We start from the raw sequence: 18,717 nt of genomic DNA, 5'->3' as shown, positions 1-18,717 counted from the left end.
AATATGATGCTGATAAACTTAAATTGTTATAATAATAGAGAATAATTAGATCAAACTACTAAAAAAAAGTGACAATATTTTGTAAACCTCAGGCATGATAGAATAAGGAAGGAACTGGAAAACGGAGAGTAGCGAATAAAGAGTGTTTTTTGCATTAACCGTGCAAAAATTGCAATCTGTGCTCAATTTATAATCATGTGAAAAAAAAATTATGGACTCAAATTAATTTTGAGGATTATTAATTTAAATATGTTAATTAAGTTACATGTTATAAAAATATGGCATTGTGTCCAAATTATGCACATACGAAGTTTGTAAAAAGGTCAATGGCAATTTTTGCCATTACAAACTTATCGAGCACTGGCCTCTATCAATATAGCATCGAGCTTTGAAAAATGTCAATTATTAATGCACTCTAACCTTTAAAAAAATGGATTGAGATTGCCAACAAACAAATTTTGACCAGTTCATATTATCTTTTAATGTTCTCGATGAAGACAAAATACCATCACTACAGATGACCACCATTTAAAAGATAAAACACAAAAACAACAGACATAATAGTGCAAGAGAAAATAAGAAAGTTAAAAAAAAGGAAGAAGGTACTATACACACTTGGTTCGCACCCTTTTCTATTTTTCTTTTATTTAAGTGGTATTTTGAATTTGGTTCAAAGCACTTGACACCACACACAGCATATATGTAGACTATCATCGAAGTGTCAAATATTTGCTGCCTAGCTTTGGAAGTAGATGTCCATCATATATAAAAGCTAAGATTCTTAAATGAATAATAAGAGTTGAAGTGCAAAAAAAGTAAAATTTTGATTTGTGATTGTAGCAATAATTTAAGTAGTGATCACAAAGCATAGACAAACTCATATAAAATCATATATAAAATTGTACTTTTGACCCATTTTAATTGAAAGCTGAGATAAATCGATCTATTTTATCTTCTTTTTTTTAAATGAATATTAGTTGGGTTCTTGAATTCTGCTCACCTCCGTAAAAAAAATTATTTAAAGATCGTCATTATTATTTATTAAAATTATTTAACATTACATCAAATCGTCAAAATTAAAAAATATTTAATTTTAATATATTGACTAAGTCAATATTTTAATTCTCTAAATAATATATTATACCAAATATTCACCCATATTAGACATTCAAATATATTATTATATTTGCACTTTTTTTTTCTTTAAATATAAAGAAAAGAAAGTAAGAAATGTAAATATAAAATTCACTTACAATATACTATTTATAGATTAATATTAAAAATCCTCAATCACACTTTTTCTTTAAAAAAAATGTTAATGATAATTTTTTATTAGGTAAGATAATTTTTATAATTTTGTATGTTTGAAAAGTTATCATTGATAATTTTTTATATTGAAAAATATTTTTTTATTTAAAACTCAATTATTAGTGACTTTTTTTTGTTAAAATTTTTTGTAAAAAAAATACTTGCTAATTCAATGTAAAAAAATAAAAAATTTAATGCTTAAAATTTAAAATTATCAATGATAATTTTTTTAATAAATATTTTTTATTTTAAAAATTGTCATTAATGATTTTATTAAATAATATTTAAATAATTTATGTTATTTTTCATATTTTAATATATATTTATAAGATTTTTTATAATAAATCTAAAAAAATTTATATTTAATTTGAATCTTTTATTTAATTTATATCTAATAATTAATAAAAAAATAAATTATAATGTAAAAATTTTTATATTTATACTAATATGAAAAAATCTTGTCTCGTGTATATATATAAAGTAAGAATAATATAAAAAAATAGTAATTTCATAATTTTCTTAAAATTTACATTAATCCGCTATTAAGAAGGGGAAATTTTTAAATATTGAGGAGATTCAGTTAACTGTTCAACGATCTCCTATTTCCCATTTCCGCTTCTTCCCTGCAGCCCTAGCAGCCGCCACATGTTCTGACCGTTGCTCTGCTGTCGAGTCACCGCGACTTCCACTACACCTCCGTTTTGTCTTTGGTATGTCGTTTACCCCTCCTTCCCTTCCTCATCTTACTCGCTCATCTCTTCATTCCCACTATCATGTCGTTTTCCTTCTCTCACGAAGCTATCATGTCGTTTTACATCAGGGTGTAAACCCATTGCATGTGAAGGACGAGTCTTATAAGTGTCACTCAAACCCTGTACTTCTAATTTTGCACTCAATCACTAGCTAACCGGTGGAGGACCAAAATGCAAATAATGAAAATATAGGATTAACTAATTCAAAAATACTAAAAAAAATATTAAAGTGTTTTTCTCATAATTTTCGTTAAATCCCGTTACAATTTTGAACAACCATTTTTTAAGAATAAATAGGATTTTTACGAATTATTTAATCACTAGTTTTTGAAATATTAATTTTCATATTCTATAATCAAAATATACATTTCAATATAAATTAATTTTTATATACATAGCTTAACAATCGAAAATTAATTTCATTAAAATTAATAATTTTACATCGTACAAGTAGTCAGGAGGTGATGTCTCAACTCTTAGCCGCTAACATTGCATAACACTTAAGCAATAAGCATCGTGTATCTCCGTCGATAACAGGTCTCTCTCTGTTCTATTAGTTTTACTTTATGTGGTCCGGTGCATTGATTGGGTATATTTTATAGATCAAATGATGGGTAATGGATTTTAGTGGTTAAAGTGAAGAATATGATGATTCATGAAATGGAACTTTGCATGCCATCGCCATGTATTGTCTATGAACATTTTGGTTTTATATGTTTTTTGTTAAGTTTTTTGGGTTTTCATGATGTTAGTTTTGTTGTAGCTTCGTCTGGGTTGTTGCATTCTGGCTGAGTTTTAGTTTATTAGTTAAATGGACTTCGTTGATGAAAATCATGGATAAAAGTGTTTCTCTTCTGCCTAAAAGAAAAACGTTATTCCCCTATTCCCAGTCTCATTCATACCTTTCTGGTTTCGTAACTTTTGACATTTTAAAGGTTGATTGAATTGTTTTTGGCTTCCAATATCTAACTTTTGATCCAAGAACATGTTTGAAGTGCATGCCAGAAGTTGCACGGGACTGGAATTTTGGTATGGAGAATGATGCTTAGAATTCTTACATTAATTTTTTGCTTGGTTGAATTATGGTTCGGCATCTCTGTTGTGTAATTAGTATTGTGGTTTTTGTGCCGTGTGGTAACCTGAACCATGTTTTTCATTTTTTTTTTTTCGTGTCATTATCTGATGTTCTGCTTTATTTTAGTTGTAAGAATTGCCGAATCTATGATATCACCCATGATGTGAGAATACTACAATTAACTCTTATGTAATTTTGCATCTGAATGTCAAAATTTTTAATTGATGAGTTTGAGGCATACTGAATGGTGCAGGCAATCTCTAAGGTTCTAAATAATCCTTCAAACACATTCAGAAAAGTGAGGAAATGTCGGGATCATCGTTCATAGAGTCTCTAGTTCTTCAACTTCATGAGATTTCAGCTGTCAAATTTGGAAACTTTAAGCTCAAATCTGGCATCTCCTCACCAATCTACATAGACCTCCGCCTCATTATATCCTACCCTTCCCTCCTCCAGAATATCGCTCAAACACTTATTTCCTCAGTCTCTTCCACTTCATTTGACCTTGTCTGTGGTGTCCCTTACACTGCCTTACCCATAGCCACATGTGTCTCTCTTGCTCAGAACATTCCCATGGTCATGCGTCGCAAGGAAATTAAAGATTATGGCACTTCCAAAGCAATTGAAGGTGATTTTAAGCCTGGCCAGAGTTGCTTGATCATTGAGGATTTGGTTACTAGTGGCACATCAGTTTTGGAAACGGCAGCACCGCTGCGTGCCGCTGGGTTGAAGATCAGTGATGCTGTTGTTCTGATTGATAGAGAGCAAGGTGGGAGAGAGAATTTGGAGGAGAATGGCATCAAGCTGCATTCAATTATTAAATTGACTGAAATGGTGAAAATTTTGAGTGATCATGGTAAACTTGATAACGAGATGGTAAGGGTTGTTATGAAATTCTTAGAGGAGAATCGGAAGGTTGCTGCTTTGACAAAGGTGGAGAAGCCGGCAACTAGGGTCAAAACTTTGTCATTTGGGGAGCGGGCTAAGCTGTCCAAGAATCCAACTGGAAAGAGGTTGTTTGAGATAATGGCTGAGAAGGAGAGTAATCTGTGTTTGGCAGCCGATGTTGGAACAGCAGCTGAATTATTAGATATTGCTGAGAAGGTAGTTGTGAAAACCTTTTTAGGGACAAGTACTATTATGTTCACTTGTATAATTAGCTTTCAGAATACTTTCTTAATTAGACGATGGAGTTTTGTTTTCTTGCTTATATAATTGAAAGAATTGTGTCTTATCTGACATAGTATCATCAACTGGATTGTAATTTGAAGAGTGGTCATAGTAATATATTTTCCTATAACTAAGTTGGTTGGTTTTCTCTTTTAGGTTGGACCTGAGATATGTTTACTGAAGACTCATGTGGATATTTTGCCAGATTTTACTCCTGATTTTGGCTCTAAGCTTCTGTCGGTATGGTGTTAAAAGAAACTCTGCTTTTCTTTTGTCTTTGCTCATTTCAAGATAGCATAACAAACTTGTCCTTCTTGATATTATTGACATTAACACTCTAGAAGATTTGCTAGAATTTATAAACTTGATGGGGATTCCTACCTTTAACCTAGGGGGTGTAAATGAGTTGAGTTATTTGTCAACTATTTGACTCAACTCAATAAATACTTGATAAAGCTTGCTTATTTAGTTAAACAAACAAGCCCAAGCTTTTGTAAGCTTGACATTAATAGCCCATGAATAACTTGCATATGTATACTTAGATAATTGTTGTAATTTTATTTATTATATTTAAATTGAAAATCAGAATTTTGATTGTTATCATCTTATATATATATATCTGAACCTGCATACTTAAAGAAAATTTTAATATCCTCATCCAATGGTTCAATCTCCACTTGATAATTGACCTGATTACAACAATTCCACCACTGGACTTTACTGCACTTAAGAACAAGCTCCTTCCCACTCTTCATCTGATCTATCAGTTTGTGTTTCCTCCAGTGGTCGACCCAGTTGCTGGTTAAAATCATATATTTGCCTAACCAATCTTTCTAATATTTTGAGGGTATCCTCCAAGAGTTCCTGGGCGGGTCTGAATTTCTCAGCCCTATACTTCATCTCTAAAATAGAACTCAACAGTTCACTGACCAAGTTTCCAACAACTGTATCTACAACCACAGCCATGAGTACTGCCCAGAACTGAAAAAATAACCAGATACCAAAAATCAGAAGCCTTGATCTAAAAGCTGGTGAGTGAGTTTTAGTCAAACAATCACAGGCGAGATACATAAAAGGTGATTACTATAAAACAAAGGTAAACATCAAATTTATGGGAAAATAACAAAAAGGGAAGAAAATACTAGCCAAAATGCTGTAAAGTGTAAAAGATTATTTCTTAATTAGACACAGTTAAGTTGGAGAATTCAGTTCCAGCTTCAAGTCCAGCTGTTTTTGTTCTCACATCCCAATCAGAGAATATAGGAAATGATCTTAATAATTTTCTTAGATTTGGATTTCTTTTTCCCTTTTGATGAGGTCCTTACAGCAAAGCAACATGTGTTGTCCCCTTAGTCCTCACTAACAAAGAAATCTTTTTTCTTTTTCTTTACAAATGATTCAATTTGAAAGCCATTTTTTCTTCACTCTGCCTTTTGGTCAGTGTGCTCAATGATAACCTGAACAATTAATGTTCACATGGACAGAGATTAAGTTTCACTAGTGTTTCAATGTTCACAATTCACATGGAAGAGATTAAATAAGACCTAAAGAATTGTGCCTATTAAAAGCAATAAATAATTAGAGAAACTCTTAATTTACTTCTGAAAAATAATGTATCGACATATATATTATTTCTGAACCAAAACCTTATTTTGACATCCCTAATCCTCATTGATAACAATCAGAATTGTAAACATCTTTTAGAAGCCAAGCTTAAGCTTCAAGTACTTAGCTCGGCTCTTCTCGTTTACAGTCGTACTTAAACCTATGATAAGAGTGTTATGTGGCCATCAGCATCATGTGTGATTGAGTTTTAAGCAATCTATTATGTTTCTGGTTTAATTGTGTCTAATAGTATATTCTTTATTCTATTGAAGATTGCAGAGAAATACAACTTCTTAATCTTTGAGGATCGTAAATTTGCTGACATTGGTAACACAGTCACCATGCAATATGAAGGGTAAGATTGCTTAACTTTCTTGGATTCCTCTCATCTGTTTCTTCATTTAATATGACATGTTTCTATTCCATTATCCCAGAGGGATCTTTCATATATTGGATTGGGCTCACATAGTAAATGCTCACATAATCTCTGGTCCTGGAATTGTTGATGGATTAAAATTGAAGGTCTGCACTAGTGGCTATTTTTCAATTTTATACCATAGCAATGCATCAATCGATAGCTTAACATGTTTCTTGAACTGTGCTCAGGGTTTACCTCGGGGCAGAGGTCTGTTGCTGCTTGCTGAAATGAGTTCAGCTGGAAACCTTGCTAAGGGAGACTATACTGCTGCTGCATTGAAAATTGCTGAGGATCATTCTGATTTTGTAATTGGCTTCATCTCAGTTAATCCTGCATCATGGCCAGGGGCACCCATAAATCCTTCTTTCATTCAGGCAACCCCTGGAGTTCAAATGGTAACTGGTGGCGATGCTTTAGGGCAGCAATATAACACTCCATATTCTGTAAGTTTCTGCTAGTTGCCATGCATCTTTTAATCACATGCTGAAGATGATGTGCAAAACTATTTTACCCCATTATTAGTTCTTTCTTAAAAGAAATTTTATGGAAGGAAAAGGACAAGGGAGAGGATACTTGTTATCAGTTTTAAGATATGACGAAAGTAGAGTATTAACTAGATGCAGAATAAAAAGAAGTCAATATACTATCTTAGCAGTTAGATATCATCAAATATGGTTTGGCCATTTAAATTATAATGTGGGCATTATGGATATTCAGAGGTTGATACCTGAATGAAAATTGGAAAATGAAAAACGAAATATTGGCTTTGTTACCTTGGCAAACTTACTTGTTTCTCTGGCCTTTATATTTACATTTTTTTTCTTTTGTTCTACTTTATTTCCACATTCTAGAACATATTTTTGTGTTTAAACAATACTGTCATTTTTGTTTTTTTTGTTTTGGAAGTTGATTTTATGTTTTATCTTTCCCGTGAGGATAATTTGGTTTTGTATAGATATGGTAGTTGTCCCATTCAACCCTTCAATTTTCTTGTATTGGAAATGCATTAAAGCAGCATTCTTTCATTGTCTTTTGCAGCTGTTTTTGACATTTAATTTACTCCTTTTCCTGCAGCATACTGATCTTGATAATTCACCAAATATTTTTACAGGTCGTCCATGATAGGGGCAGTGATATTATTATCGTGGGACGTGGCATCATCAAAGCTGCAAATCCTGCTGAGGCAGCTCATGAATACCGTCTTCAAGGATGGAATGCATATTTGGCCAAATGTACTTGATGTTTGCATTCCTAAAATAAAAGGATGAGCTAAAAAGTCATGTTTTGTTGGGACATCTAATCTCACTGTAACCCACTTGGGTACGATATAATATTAAAGACATTTTTCAGTTGGTACATTGAAGTGGCTTCTTTATTTACATGGTAACAGGAGTTTTATTGAACGGTAGGTATTTCTTCATTTTTTCCGTTTCACCAAGAATATATGAAATTGATCGGTATTTGGTTGATACTGGTTCTAAAACAAAATTCACCTGAACGTTGCACTATAAGTATTTTTATTTTGCTAAAAAATATTGAGTTGTCCCAATCTTTCTTTGAAGGACTTTGTTTTTAAGATAAAGCTTAGCAAGTCCATGGTTGAATGATGCAATTTATATCTATTGCTTACGTTTTCTCCAAGGATAACAAATGTGCAAGCATTTTTCATAATTCAAGATGTTCCACATAAAATCGTCACAATACTCCTTACATAATTTAGACAACCTTTTTTCTGAGCCAGTTTTTAGAAATAAGTTAGGTCTTAGTTTTTAATGTGAAATTAAAATTTATCTAGCTTGAATGTTAGCCTACTGACATTTCTAAGTCTATAAATTTTGCATTTTAGATGTCTAGTTTTGAGCATGAGGATGTTTTAAAATGCTTCATATCAATTAGAAATGTGGTTAAAAAAAAAACTCTAAATGGTTTGAGCACTACCATTATGAGTTAACTTTCTAATATGGTATTAGAATTATTCAATTTGAATATTGAGATGTCTAGTCCGAAGTGTGAAAGGGTGAATTAAGAATTTTGACTGTTTTAATAAGGCTGAGGGATTTTCCAAATTATTTTTTGATCAAGTACGTGCAACGTTTTTTTTTTCTTTTTCTAGGGCGTTCACTTTCATGAGCAATAAAAAAGTTTTACAATAAAATAAAAATGATATTATTTCTGTAAAATGTTTTGCTTTATTTTCTTTTGGATCACGTTACTGATCATTTTATGCTTTTTTACCTCTCTTTAATTTGTTAAAAAAATATTATATATTTATATACAAAATATTATTCCTATCTTGAGTAAGTGAAAGGGTTTAGTATCTTGTCTTACATGTAGAATAATCCTGATCGTTAAAATAGATAATAGAGTTAGTAGTTTAGTTAAAAAAAAAAGACATTAATACTCTCTCATCTCTATAATATTAAAAAAATCACAATTGTTAATTTAAAGAGAATACAAAATGCTTTCTCAAATTTGCGGATACTATAGCAAGCACTTATAAATAAAATAAATGCTTTTTCAAATTTACGGATACTATAGCAAGCATTTATAAATAAAATAGACTTGTAAAAACATTTAAATATTGTGAGTTTAACCTTTTCACTGCCTGAGGATATGATTTAGCTACAAGCATTTTTTGTTGGCATATATAAAGTCAATTTTCCCATTACAACATTGAAATTTTATTGCATTCTTGAAAATGAAATTAACAAAATATTTACGAAAGTAGTAAAAAGTTTGGTCATTATTTAGTTACAGATATATTTCTTGCTACATTAAGCTAGTTACATCACAACCATTCGGCTAAATAAATTAAACTCATTTCTTACGGCAGAAACTGCATGAAGCTAAAGCGAGGATTAAATCCATCCAAATGTAACAGAAAAGTCTTATAGCACGTTTGGTTTCACATTAGCAAGCAGGTAATGTAATACCCTACTTTATAGAGACCCTCAATTAGTGATTTTTTTTTTTAAACCAATAATAATTCATTCATACATAATGTCGATATTTCCAATCATTAATCACAAAATAAATTTTCACATGCAAATTTCAATATGAAGTTTTTGAATTTCATCGTAGCATATAATAAAAGTAAACATTCATAAATATTTAAATAGTTGTTTACAGTAATCCAAAGGGCAAATGGTCAATGAGTTCCCTACTTACACGTCACTATACACCAGAGAACTTAATCACCATTTCGTCTAGTAACATAATTAACATACAGATAAAAATATTAGATACAATTCTTCAAAATAATAAGAGCAACACCGGAAATAATTTCCTACAGAGCAGCATAACTAAACAAAATAAGTGGCTACTGCCCAGCACCATATAGGCCTATGTATAACAAAAGAATGCCTACAACTAACTCTTGCCACTGTACACAAAAAGTAAGGTGCTTCCAGTCCTACTCTGAATCCATATCCTCAGACTTGGGTGATGAATCTCCCTCATCTGAGCCCATCTCTGAGTCACTAGACTCATCGATGTTTAGAGGATCATAATCCTCAGGAACATCAATATCCATTTCTTCCTCCTCAGCTGGAGGGGGAACTGGTGGTGGTATGGGCTGAAAGGGATTATTATTACCCAAATCAAGAGTTAGTCTAGTCCTAATGGTGAAAGGTACATTGCCACCTCCGGGTCCTGGTGCCGCTCTCCTTAACATTATAGTAAGTATGCCAGCAAATGTGTGAATGTGATTATCCCAATCGTGATGCCATCGGTGTGGTTTTGGACTGAGGAACCTGATCACCATATTCGTCTGAAGTGGTAACTGTGCCATCTTCCTCTACTACAAAGAGTGATCGAGCAAATCCAACGAGTATCGCAAACACATAGAAAATAAAAAAAATAGAAAGACAATAGGGTGAGCCATAGTTCATACATCTTGTTAAAATCAAACATCATAAACATTCACAGATCAATCACATTCCAAATACATGATGATGATGATGCATGATCCTAGTTCCTTTTACTAATATGTTCATGCATGCGGGCCCAGATCATTTCTCAAATCAGTGCTGGGGTAGCCAGGAATTGATACTACTAGGTATGAAAAATCCACCCACGGGATTATTGAGACTCACGCTCAAATATAAACCTAGTAGCTCACTGACCATGATATACGGTAAGAGTACAGTCAGGTACAGGAGAGTTTGTACAGTGGGATCCCCGACAACAGGTAGCGAGCCTGAGCCTTTTGGGGCTTCCAACCACTACCCTTCTTATCCCCAAGTCCTCCCTCAGGGCCTCCCTATCGTATTCCCAGAGTCCATAGTCTCTGATTCCCCAGTTTGCACAAAATACCATTTTCAGATGAGTAATGCATGAGTTCCTAAGGTTTTTTTTTCTTAGAAAAGTCCCGTATTCCTAAATTCATAAATTTGTTCAAAATGATTAAAATATTTTTATTTTTATTTTAGTCTGAACATTTTTCAAAAATTTTGACAGAGTTTCCCTTGTAATATGGACTTCCCAAAATTTTTTTTTTAGATACCTATTACAATCAGAAAACTTCCCAATACAGTTTGTAAGGAGTCACCACCCATCATTTATTCATTTCAATTTAATTTCAATAAACTTTCCCATGAAAACCACCATGCACATAAATGTTCATTCAAGGATAATTCATATCATATAACACAACTTATAGCTCAATGAAGTATTCAAACATATACTTTTACAATCAAACACGCAAACCAACCTTTTTCATCTCTTGAAATTAAACAAATTATAAAATTGAAAGTATCAATCATAACAAAATTTGACAATTTCAACAAGTAAGGTTAAATATGTTTATGATGTAATCCTTACTATATAACCCACCCCTTACCTCTTACGTCCACGTTTGTTCCTTCCAAAGCTTGAGGTTGAAATTGATTTTCGGCGAAATCTCTTGAAGCTCCTCAAGAAAATTAAGATTTTGCCCTCAATTTCTAGCTTGAAATGTGAAGGTTTTTGGAAGAGAAAAAGAAGAAGAAGAGCCCGTAAATTTTAGGAAAGTTTTAGGAATTTTTTTTAAGTATTTCTCTCTCCTATGTCCCTTATAAAAGTCAAAATTCAAATAATTTATTATTATTATTAATTTTTTTTTTAAACTTAAGAATTACATTTTTACCAAATGTATATTTTTACAATTTAATAAGTAGGAAAATTTTTTTTTAAACAAGGTAATAGAATGTTTACAATAATAATGAGATGATTATTAAAATTTTAATTTACTCAAATTGCTCCCGAAACAATTTATTTATTATCTGCTAATTAAATATGCTGCAAAATAGAATTTTGAAATTTATCAAATTGTGTTGTAAAAATTTACTTTTCGAGATTTTGTTAGTATTACTAGACTCTTGTAAGATTTTCAGAATTTTTTTTTTTTTTAGACTTCATTTGCTATACTCAAATTCAGTTTAAAGTTTTTATCAGTATACTCACAAAATAGATAAATTTTGAGTATTTTCTAAAAATTTCAGAAAAATTCCAGAAAATCACAAATCATCTAATGAATATAAAACTCTAAAGTCACCTTGACTAATTCCTAATAATTTAATTTTTAAAATTTTGACAACGATTTTGTCAAAATTCAGCAAACCAGGGACACTAAATATTAGGATGTTACAGGTAAATTTTACTTCAACACTACTAATCGGATCCACATTACAGGTTTCTAACGTGTTTCCAAACTTGGATCAATACCCAATACAGGATTAGTAGTAACTTGACTTTCAAATTGAAGACTTGAGCATTAATGCCAAAGAGAATGATCTTTCAAAATGATAAAATGTTTTCAATCACTGTAAATATGTTTAAATTTAATTATAACCCTTAAAAAACTTTTATTTTGATCCTCAAACTATTAAAAAATCCTATTATCTCTTAACAATGATGTGATAAACATCAAGAATTTTAAGTGGGAACAAGAACCATTTTTAAAAATTTTAAAATTTACGAAGACTAAAACCAATAAAAGAAAATTTAGAAACTAAAATAAAATTTAATCATATTTATAAAGACTAAAAAACATATTTGTCTTTCTAAAATTACATAGATGAAAGTCTTCAGTTGTACCTGGTCCCGTCCAATGCATGAAACAGAAGGCAAAAATAACTCTTAAGTTTAGCATGTGGTGAGAGTGCAATATTTGCTCCATAGACACATTGAAGAAAGAATACTGGAGCAAGCTAAGGTTCTACATCTATATTCAAAAATATCATAATGGATACGAGGTACACTTTCCTGTTCATGTATTTGATGTGAAGGTAAGCAAAGAGATGTTGCCTTCTAAATTACAAAAGCAATACATGACCAGAAGATTCATACCATTACAAGAATTAAGAGATTGGTACACTACAAACTATTCTGTTTAATACAATTGGCTACCTGAAGAAAGGACTTCTCCAGTCACTGTTCTTTCCAAATCCTCCCAGTAACTCGTAGTTTCAACTCTTTCCGGTCACCCCCTGAAAAGAACAGAGCCATGTTCCTTTGAATGATGAGACCATCAAAACTGTCACGCACCTTGCGGTGGTTGTCTCTAATGCTTCTAGGCACCCCCTGCCAAATCATCTTCCTCCCATTTCCACCCACCTCAAGACTGTAGGTGTAGTTTTTTGCCTCATTATCGTCCCCCATAAACCGCAAAAATGCTATGTAGACGGGAGCCATTCCTAACTGAAAAGCTTCAAAATGTAGACAAAAATACTGGCCAAAGCAACTGAAAACCTATGAACAAAAGTCAGATCCAGAAATCAGTAAACCCAAATTTTGCACAGAAACCTACACTACAAGATCAACTTCAACTTTGACAAGTTCCACTACTTGAGTATACTAGTTTTTCTTGTATAGGACGGATCAAGGAATGCATAAGTAGGTTACAATGGTGATTATTTTACCACAATTCTATATTCCCACCTATTGATGAGGACAAACACATGTACATCCTAACATAACCAAAAATAACACAATCTACAACTGGTTTTTTTAGTAATGCTAACAACACTACTGTTAACACAATCTTTATTACAACAACCACCAAATTTTATCCCACTATATGTGAGGTTGACTACAACACTCTTTATTATTGGTTGAAATTTATTGGGAAACACAATTATGAGACTCAAAATGAGGAGACCCGCATCATTATGTAAGTCCCAATAACTTTAAGACAATGAAGTGTGATAGAAAATGTATAACTAGCATTTCTCTTAAATGATTTTCAAAGTTAATAGAAGGCACAAAGAAGGAAGTTCAGCAAAACAATACCGTTAGCATCCACGTGGCATTTTCAACTTCTTGTGGATTTGTTTTGACATAGCGATGATTAAAAGTGCAACCATTGTGCATGTCCACTTTATGATCATCTTTCAGATGGGCCACCAGGAAAGGTATATCACCCAAAACAGTACATTCTGAACCAGCATATGGACAGTTATAAGGTCTAAATGCACATTGAGATTCATGTTTTAGCTTGCTGTAATATGGGTATATGCCCATGCACCCAAAACCTTGATATTTACATGGAAGTTCTAAAGATGCAGCCACCTTCTCCAATGCCAGACATCTGATGTTGCCAAGCTCATGCCGACAAGTAGGGCAACGGTCATGGACTCTGGGTTTGCAACCAGAGCATAAAGTATGACCATTTGAACACTGCAACAAAGATTATGCAGGAGCTGTTAAGCATTTCAAATAAAAATCTATTAACTACAAGTTTATCAATGGATAATCATTTTGAATTGAAAGAAACACCATAAATAATTATATAAATTCCAACGGGTTACATATGCAATCACTGAGTCCTAGCTAGGAAAAGTTGTGTTAAGAATCATAGATCCATGCATCAGAGTATTCAACAATTACAATATTCAACAGCCAACTGCCAGCTATCACACCCTAAATCTTCTCATCCATTTCGATAGCATGTGTAAACCTAATTTCTCCATATCTCTCTAACAAAGCAGAAGCAAGATATCCAATAACTAGCTTAATGACAAATGTTTTAGGAATATTACTTTTGGGCTTGTCTGATTTTAACAATTTTTTGCAATCACCCCATGCCTTCCAAAAAGTAGCCAACACGAAAATTTTATACAATACACTGTAAATGGTGTTTCTTACAAGACTGACACAGAAAAAGAACAACTCATTGCCAAAAATCATGATTGGTGATATAAGCTCCTCACTTAGCACAATAAGAAAACCCTCTCCAGCTATTTTTCCATTAAATAACCATTTGCTGTATAGAAACAGCTCCTAATTCAAAGAATGAAATAGAAAACACAAAAATTAAATTAACACCTAATTAGAAAATTTTGGGGAACATTGCAAAACACAAAATTAAAAGCAAGGGCAAAGTGCTTAGTTTTATAAATCTAAGTGGAAGGTACAATTGAGCTTATAAGAAATCAGGGTGTCAAAGCACAGTTGAACCTAGTAATTTTTAAGTTACATCCACATGCTCTCTTAGAAACCCAACAAATCAACAATGAACATCAACAGAAAAAGAACCTGGTGGATTGGAGGGTACATAGCATTCAAGCACACAGGGCACTCTAAAAGCTCACGAACACTGCTTGAAACAGTCCCATTAGGCTTAAGAGTAGTCGGTGGAGGCTCATTTATAACTTCACCAATTTCTGTCAATTCTTCAGTTTGAGGAGGATCAACACTAGATCTGCTCCGTATATCATCAAAGAATGGATTACTTGATGCCATGCTTGTACAACCAACCACCAGCAGCCCTCTGTGTATGAAAAAGAAAAGGATTTCATTACTATCAACCATGAAAAAAAAATTTGATACAAAAAGATCCAATTTTTAATAATACAGTAATACAGTTCACACAACAGAATTTGCAAATATTACATAACATTTCCAAGTTATTTGTTTCATGAAAACCAACTATTTACATGACAATCAAAATGTCAATTCTGTGGCAATTCTATTAGCCTATAGCAGCACCACAAAGAATGATCTCAGCCAAAGGCAGTAAATGTTTACCATTGGTGGATGAGAGCATTCTTTGGATTGGAGTGACTGTTTAGACTTTAGTGTGCCATACAGCACTTCCTATCAATTTTGGGAGATCTTCTTCACAGGGTACTTTTGCTTTTCCATCGACTATGTATCAGACATAAAAATTAATCTTCCTCATAGAAGATCTTCCTCACAGACATAAAAATTCAATATTTTTGCAGTTGAGTTGAAACACAATAATAAGTGTTATGGCTGTTTGGAAGATTTAACTACCAAATTATTTAAAAATTAACAATTTAACAAACTTTCAACCAGAAGCACAATATAAAAAATATTGCATCTCACAAGTTGTTGCTTTGGTATGTGTGAAAAACCAGCTCTAGAAACACACAAACATGCTGTTAAAAAGTAATCTATAACCAGCAGGAAGCCTCAGTCAGCCAGAAATTCACATCATAAGATAATCATTTTTCAAATGGTAACATTTCATTCAGCATAAAGTCAATAACATCAAGATTGTTAAAATTAAGATCCTACCTAGGATCAAATGATGATGGACTATCATAAATCATCTGATCATAACACAAATTGTAAGATTCTACCAAAAATATAAAAGTCTACTTTAACACAAAAGGTATGATAACATCTTTATCAACGTCATAAAACCACAAAAATTCAACCAAGAATATAGATATTTATTTCATAATAATTGTATTATTAATACTACAATGTCTATTTTATATTTGATAATGATAATGTTTGTGGAATGAAAAACAAACCAGAAAGGAACAGAGCAGAAAAGCCAAAGATCCAGTGGCAGTTGTAGTTCAACAGAAGGCTCAGAAAAAGCACAACTTGAAGGTTTCAGGGGAAGGAAGAAAATCAAAAACAAAAGCTTCAACCTTTACCATGATTCTAGTTCTAGGTGCTCAAACGTCAAAAACATGCATGAAAACTTGTATGATCATGTGATTCCTACAAGTAAAATCATGATTTTGATAATAACAACCGACATTTCAAATGCTAGAGTCAATTGCCTCAATTTCAAATAAGATGAGAACCACAAAAATTAATGAGCAAATAGGAAAAACACTAGGAGGAAAAAATCAATGCAGCAATTCACATCTCATATGGTTTTTGACTGATACTGATTAGGATATATAAATGAGAATAAAAAAAGTGTAAAGAGCGAAAACAACTAAAGAAAGTAGATGACCATGACTATGTCACGAGTAAAACTTCGCAGATACAATGTTTTTTATAGGAAAAACCAAGCAAAGATTAAACAATGACAACATAATATCCCCTCTTAAATTTCATTTGTGAACTTATAAAGAATCCATGAAAATAGCCCCCATCTGCCTTATACATTCAAGATAAACTATCTGGAAAAGTGCAACGGAAGAACACAAACTTGAGGCAGAAAGCACCAGCCCTCATAAACTGGCTTACGTAGCGTTAAATTGCAGCCTAAACACCTAACACTTGGGAATCAAAACTACAAAAAACACATTAATCTGACAAATGAATAAAGGACAGATACTCAACACCCATAAACTAACATGAAATGAAAGTAAAGTAAATTAAAGACAAATAACTCATACGATACAACGGGAACCCGTCATGAGCAAAAAAAGACACACAAATCATGCCAAGCACATAGGTCAGTACACACACAAGGTCAACGGATTCTATGCCATCAAAACCTCAACACCAAAGCCAAAGCAAGACGCACATGCATGATAATCCAAGATACTCATTTCAAACATTTGGAAAAATGCGTTTCCCCACATAATCAAAAGCACCCAATTGACCAAACAGAAAAATAAGCCCAGGTGATCACGCAGATCAACCACAGGAAGGTAGCAACAAACTGTTTCATCCATTTCACATGTTCAAAATCCCTAACCTTAAAATCTGCAAAAAAAAATGCATCAGACTTCAGACCAAACCCACACAGATCTACCTACGCGCACACAGGCAGCGCCCTTCAAAATAAATAAATAAATAAGGGTGACACGAAAATTCAATTAAAAATTGAAACTTTAAACACAACATCAATGAAAATTTTCAAAACATCAAACCCAGACGAAAACATGTAAATTATTAAAAAAAAAAAAAGTAGTTGAAGAGAAAGAAACAAATACCTGAAATGATGGTTTGATCAAAAAGGCATTACAGGGAAAATCATCCCCTGAAGAATGGTTGGGTGAAATGATGAAAATTTTGGTGGGTGAGGTGCGTGTGTACAGTATACGATATGATTATTACTGCAATAAATAAGAAAGTAGGCACGAGTGCGCGTCAGCGAGTAGAAGAAGAATTCAAACCAGAGATATAGATAGGGAGAGAGAGAAAGAGAGAGAGAGGAGAGAGAAAATTCTCGAGAAAATACAAATGAAAAGGATTAAAAAAGTAAAAAGAAAGGACCGGTTTCCAATTTTCCTCTTATCTTTCTTTCAAAATTTGTGACCTTTTTTGCATTAAAAAAAGAAAGAAAGAAAATGATTTTTATTTTTTTTGTTTTAAATGTGTGTGCCGTTTAAACATTAAAATAGTAAATATTTACTTTAATTTCTTAAATTATAAGCATCAATTATATTGATTTTATAAAAATATTTCTTTATTTTTTATTTTTAAAGGTGATGATTTATTTTATTATTTTTCTTTATTTTGTATTATTATTTTATATAAAAAATAAAAATAAGTACTATTTTATAAAATTTAAATAATTTATGCTTATAATTTAAAAGATTAAAGTGATTGTTTTACTTAATATTAAATTATTCGTGCCTTTTGATTGGTTTTTATTCAGAATTAACCATTTTTATAATCTTTTTGACAATTGTATTTGTATTCTTTGGACAAATTTAATAGAAACATATCTAAAATAGTTTTCATCTCAATATATAAGAATCATACATGTAAACTAAATTAAAAAATATGTTAATAGTTTAATTGAAATTTGAAAGAAAGAAAGAAAATGAAAATGAAAGGAAATATAGAGTCACGGGACTTATGCAGATGTTCCCTTTGCAGTGGACGCCGATAGATTTGTTTGTTGCCGCTTCGGTATGCGACAATGCGTTTTTGGTGCAAACAGTGTGTTATTATACGAAAATAGAAACACTGAGACAGTGATGAAACTTTCCGTATTTTGTTTCAATCAAATGGATATGGCATTGGCACGTGTGGAGGTTAGTGGGTATACCAATATCATCATCATCCAATTATATATACTTAACTTACCCATTTTATAAGAAGAATAAAAGATTACAAGTTAAGTGTAACTTTCCTTTTCCTTTTCATTATGCAATGCAATGCTCACAAAACATTCAAAAGCTTATGCCTGTGGACCCCACATTTTTATATTACCGCGAAACCCATTTGAATTATATTGGCATTAT

The 18,717-nt window shown here is 32.1% G+C and overlaps 2 protein-coding genes across 8 annotated transcripts; one reads left to right on the top strand and one right to left on the bottom strand.

Annotated features, from left to right (window-relative positions):
* Positions 1-1,899: 1,899 nt before the first annotated feature.
* Positions 1,900-7,721, top strand: LOC113853718 (uridine 5'-monophosphate synthase). 4 transcript variants are annotated; one of them, XM_027484273.1, is made up of 7 exons: positions 1,900-2,018; positions 3,408-4,239; positions 4,462-4,545; positions 6,183-6,265; positions 6,345-6,432; positions 6,517-6,771; positions 7,440-7,721. In XM_027484273.1, the coding sequence occupies exons 2-7, from the start codon at positions 3,442-3,444 to the stop codon at positions 7,566-7,568; spliced, it is 1,437 nt and encodes a 478-aa protein (XP_027340074.1). In that variant the 5' UTR covers positions 1,900-2,018; positions 3,408-3,441; the 3' UTR covers positions 7,569-7,721. The 4 variants fall into 4 exon arrangements, with proteins under 4 accessions (XP_027340074.1, XP_027340071.1, XP_027340072.1 ...); XM_027484270.1 differs by lacking the exon at positions 1,900-2,018 and adding an exon at positions 2,501-2,597; XM_027484271.1 differs by lacking the exon at positions 1,900-2,018 and adding an exon at positions 2,541-2,597 and having other exon boundaries at positions 3,389-4,239.
* A 4,596-nt stretch (positions 7,722-12,317) lies between these two features.
* LOC113853722 (E3 ubiquitin-protein ligase DIS1-like) lies at positions 12,318-17,702 on the bottom strand. Of its 4 annotated transcripts, XM_027484281.1 has the most exons (6): positions 17,458-17,702; positions 17,220-17,298; positions 15,413-15,454; positions 14,843-15,079; positions 13,598-13,984; positions 12,555-13,057 (listed from the first exon to the last, which is right to left on the bottom strand). In XM_027484281.1, exons 3-6 carry the CDS (start codon positions 15,449-15,451, stop codon positions 12,737-12,739), a joined length of 984 nt encoding a protein of 327 aa, XP_027340082.1. In that variant the 5' UTR covers positions 15,452-15,454; positions 17,220-17,298; positions 17,458-17,702; the 3' UTR covers positions 12,555-12,736. The 4 variants fall into 4 exon arrangements, with proteins under 4 accessions (XP_027340084.1, XP_027340083.1, XP_027340082.1 ...); XM_027484282.1 differs by lacking the exon at positions 15,413-15,454 and having other exon boundaries at positions 12,510-13,057; positions 14,843-15,077; XM_027484280.1 differs by lacking the exon at positions 17,220-17,298 and having other exon boundaries at positions 12,556-13,057.
* Between the last annotated feature and the right edge of the window lie 1,015 nt (positions 17,703-18,717).

Source organism: Abrus precatorius, unplaced genomic scaffold (assembly GCF_003935025.1).
Source record: "Abrus precatorius isolate BTA unplaced genomic scaffold, Abrus_2018 Scaffold11, whole genome shotgun sequence".
NCBI lineage: Eukaryota > Viridiplantae > Streptophyta > Magnoliopsida > Fabales > Fabaceae > Abrus > Abrus precatorius.
Note: the sequence above shows the minus strand (reverse complement) of the source record. Positions and strands in the feature narration are given on the sequence as shown.

Bases quoted from the DNA above. Each gene is read 5' to 3' on its own strand.
- LOC113853718 (XM_027484273.1), top strand. From the start codon at position 3,442: ATGTCGGGATCATCGTTCATAGAGTCTCTAGTTCTTCAACTTCATGAG. The intron at 6,266-6,344 runs GTAAGATTGCTT...CCATTATCCCAG, and splicing joins GTCACCATGCAATATGAAGG to AGGGATCTTTCATATATTGG. The intron at 6,433-6,516 runs GTCTGCACTAGT...AACTGTGCTCAG, and splicing joins TTGATGGATTAAAATTGAAG to GGTTTACCTCGGGGCAGAGG.
- LOC113853722 (XM_027484281.1), bottom strand. From the start codon at position 15,451: ATGGAAAAGCAAAAGTACCCTGTGAAGAAGATCTCCCAA. The intron at 15,080-15,412 runs AATTGATAGGAA...TTTTTCATACAC, and splicing joins CTGTGAAGAAGATCTCCCAA to AGAGGGCTGCTGGTGGTTGG. The intron at 13,985-14,842 runs GTTCTTTTTCTG...TCTTTGTTGCAG, and splicing joins TGTACCCTCCAATCCACCAG to TGTTCAAATGGTCATACTTT.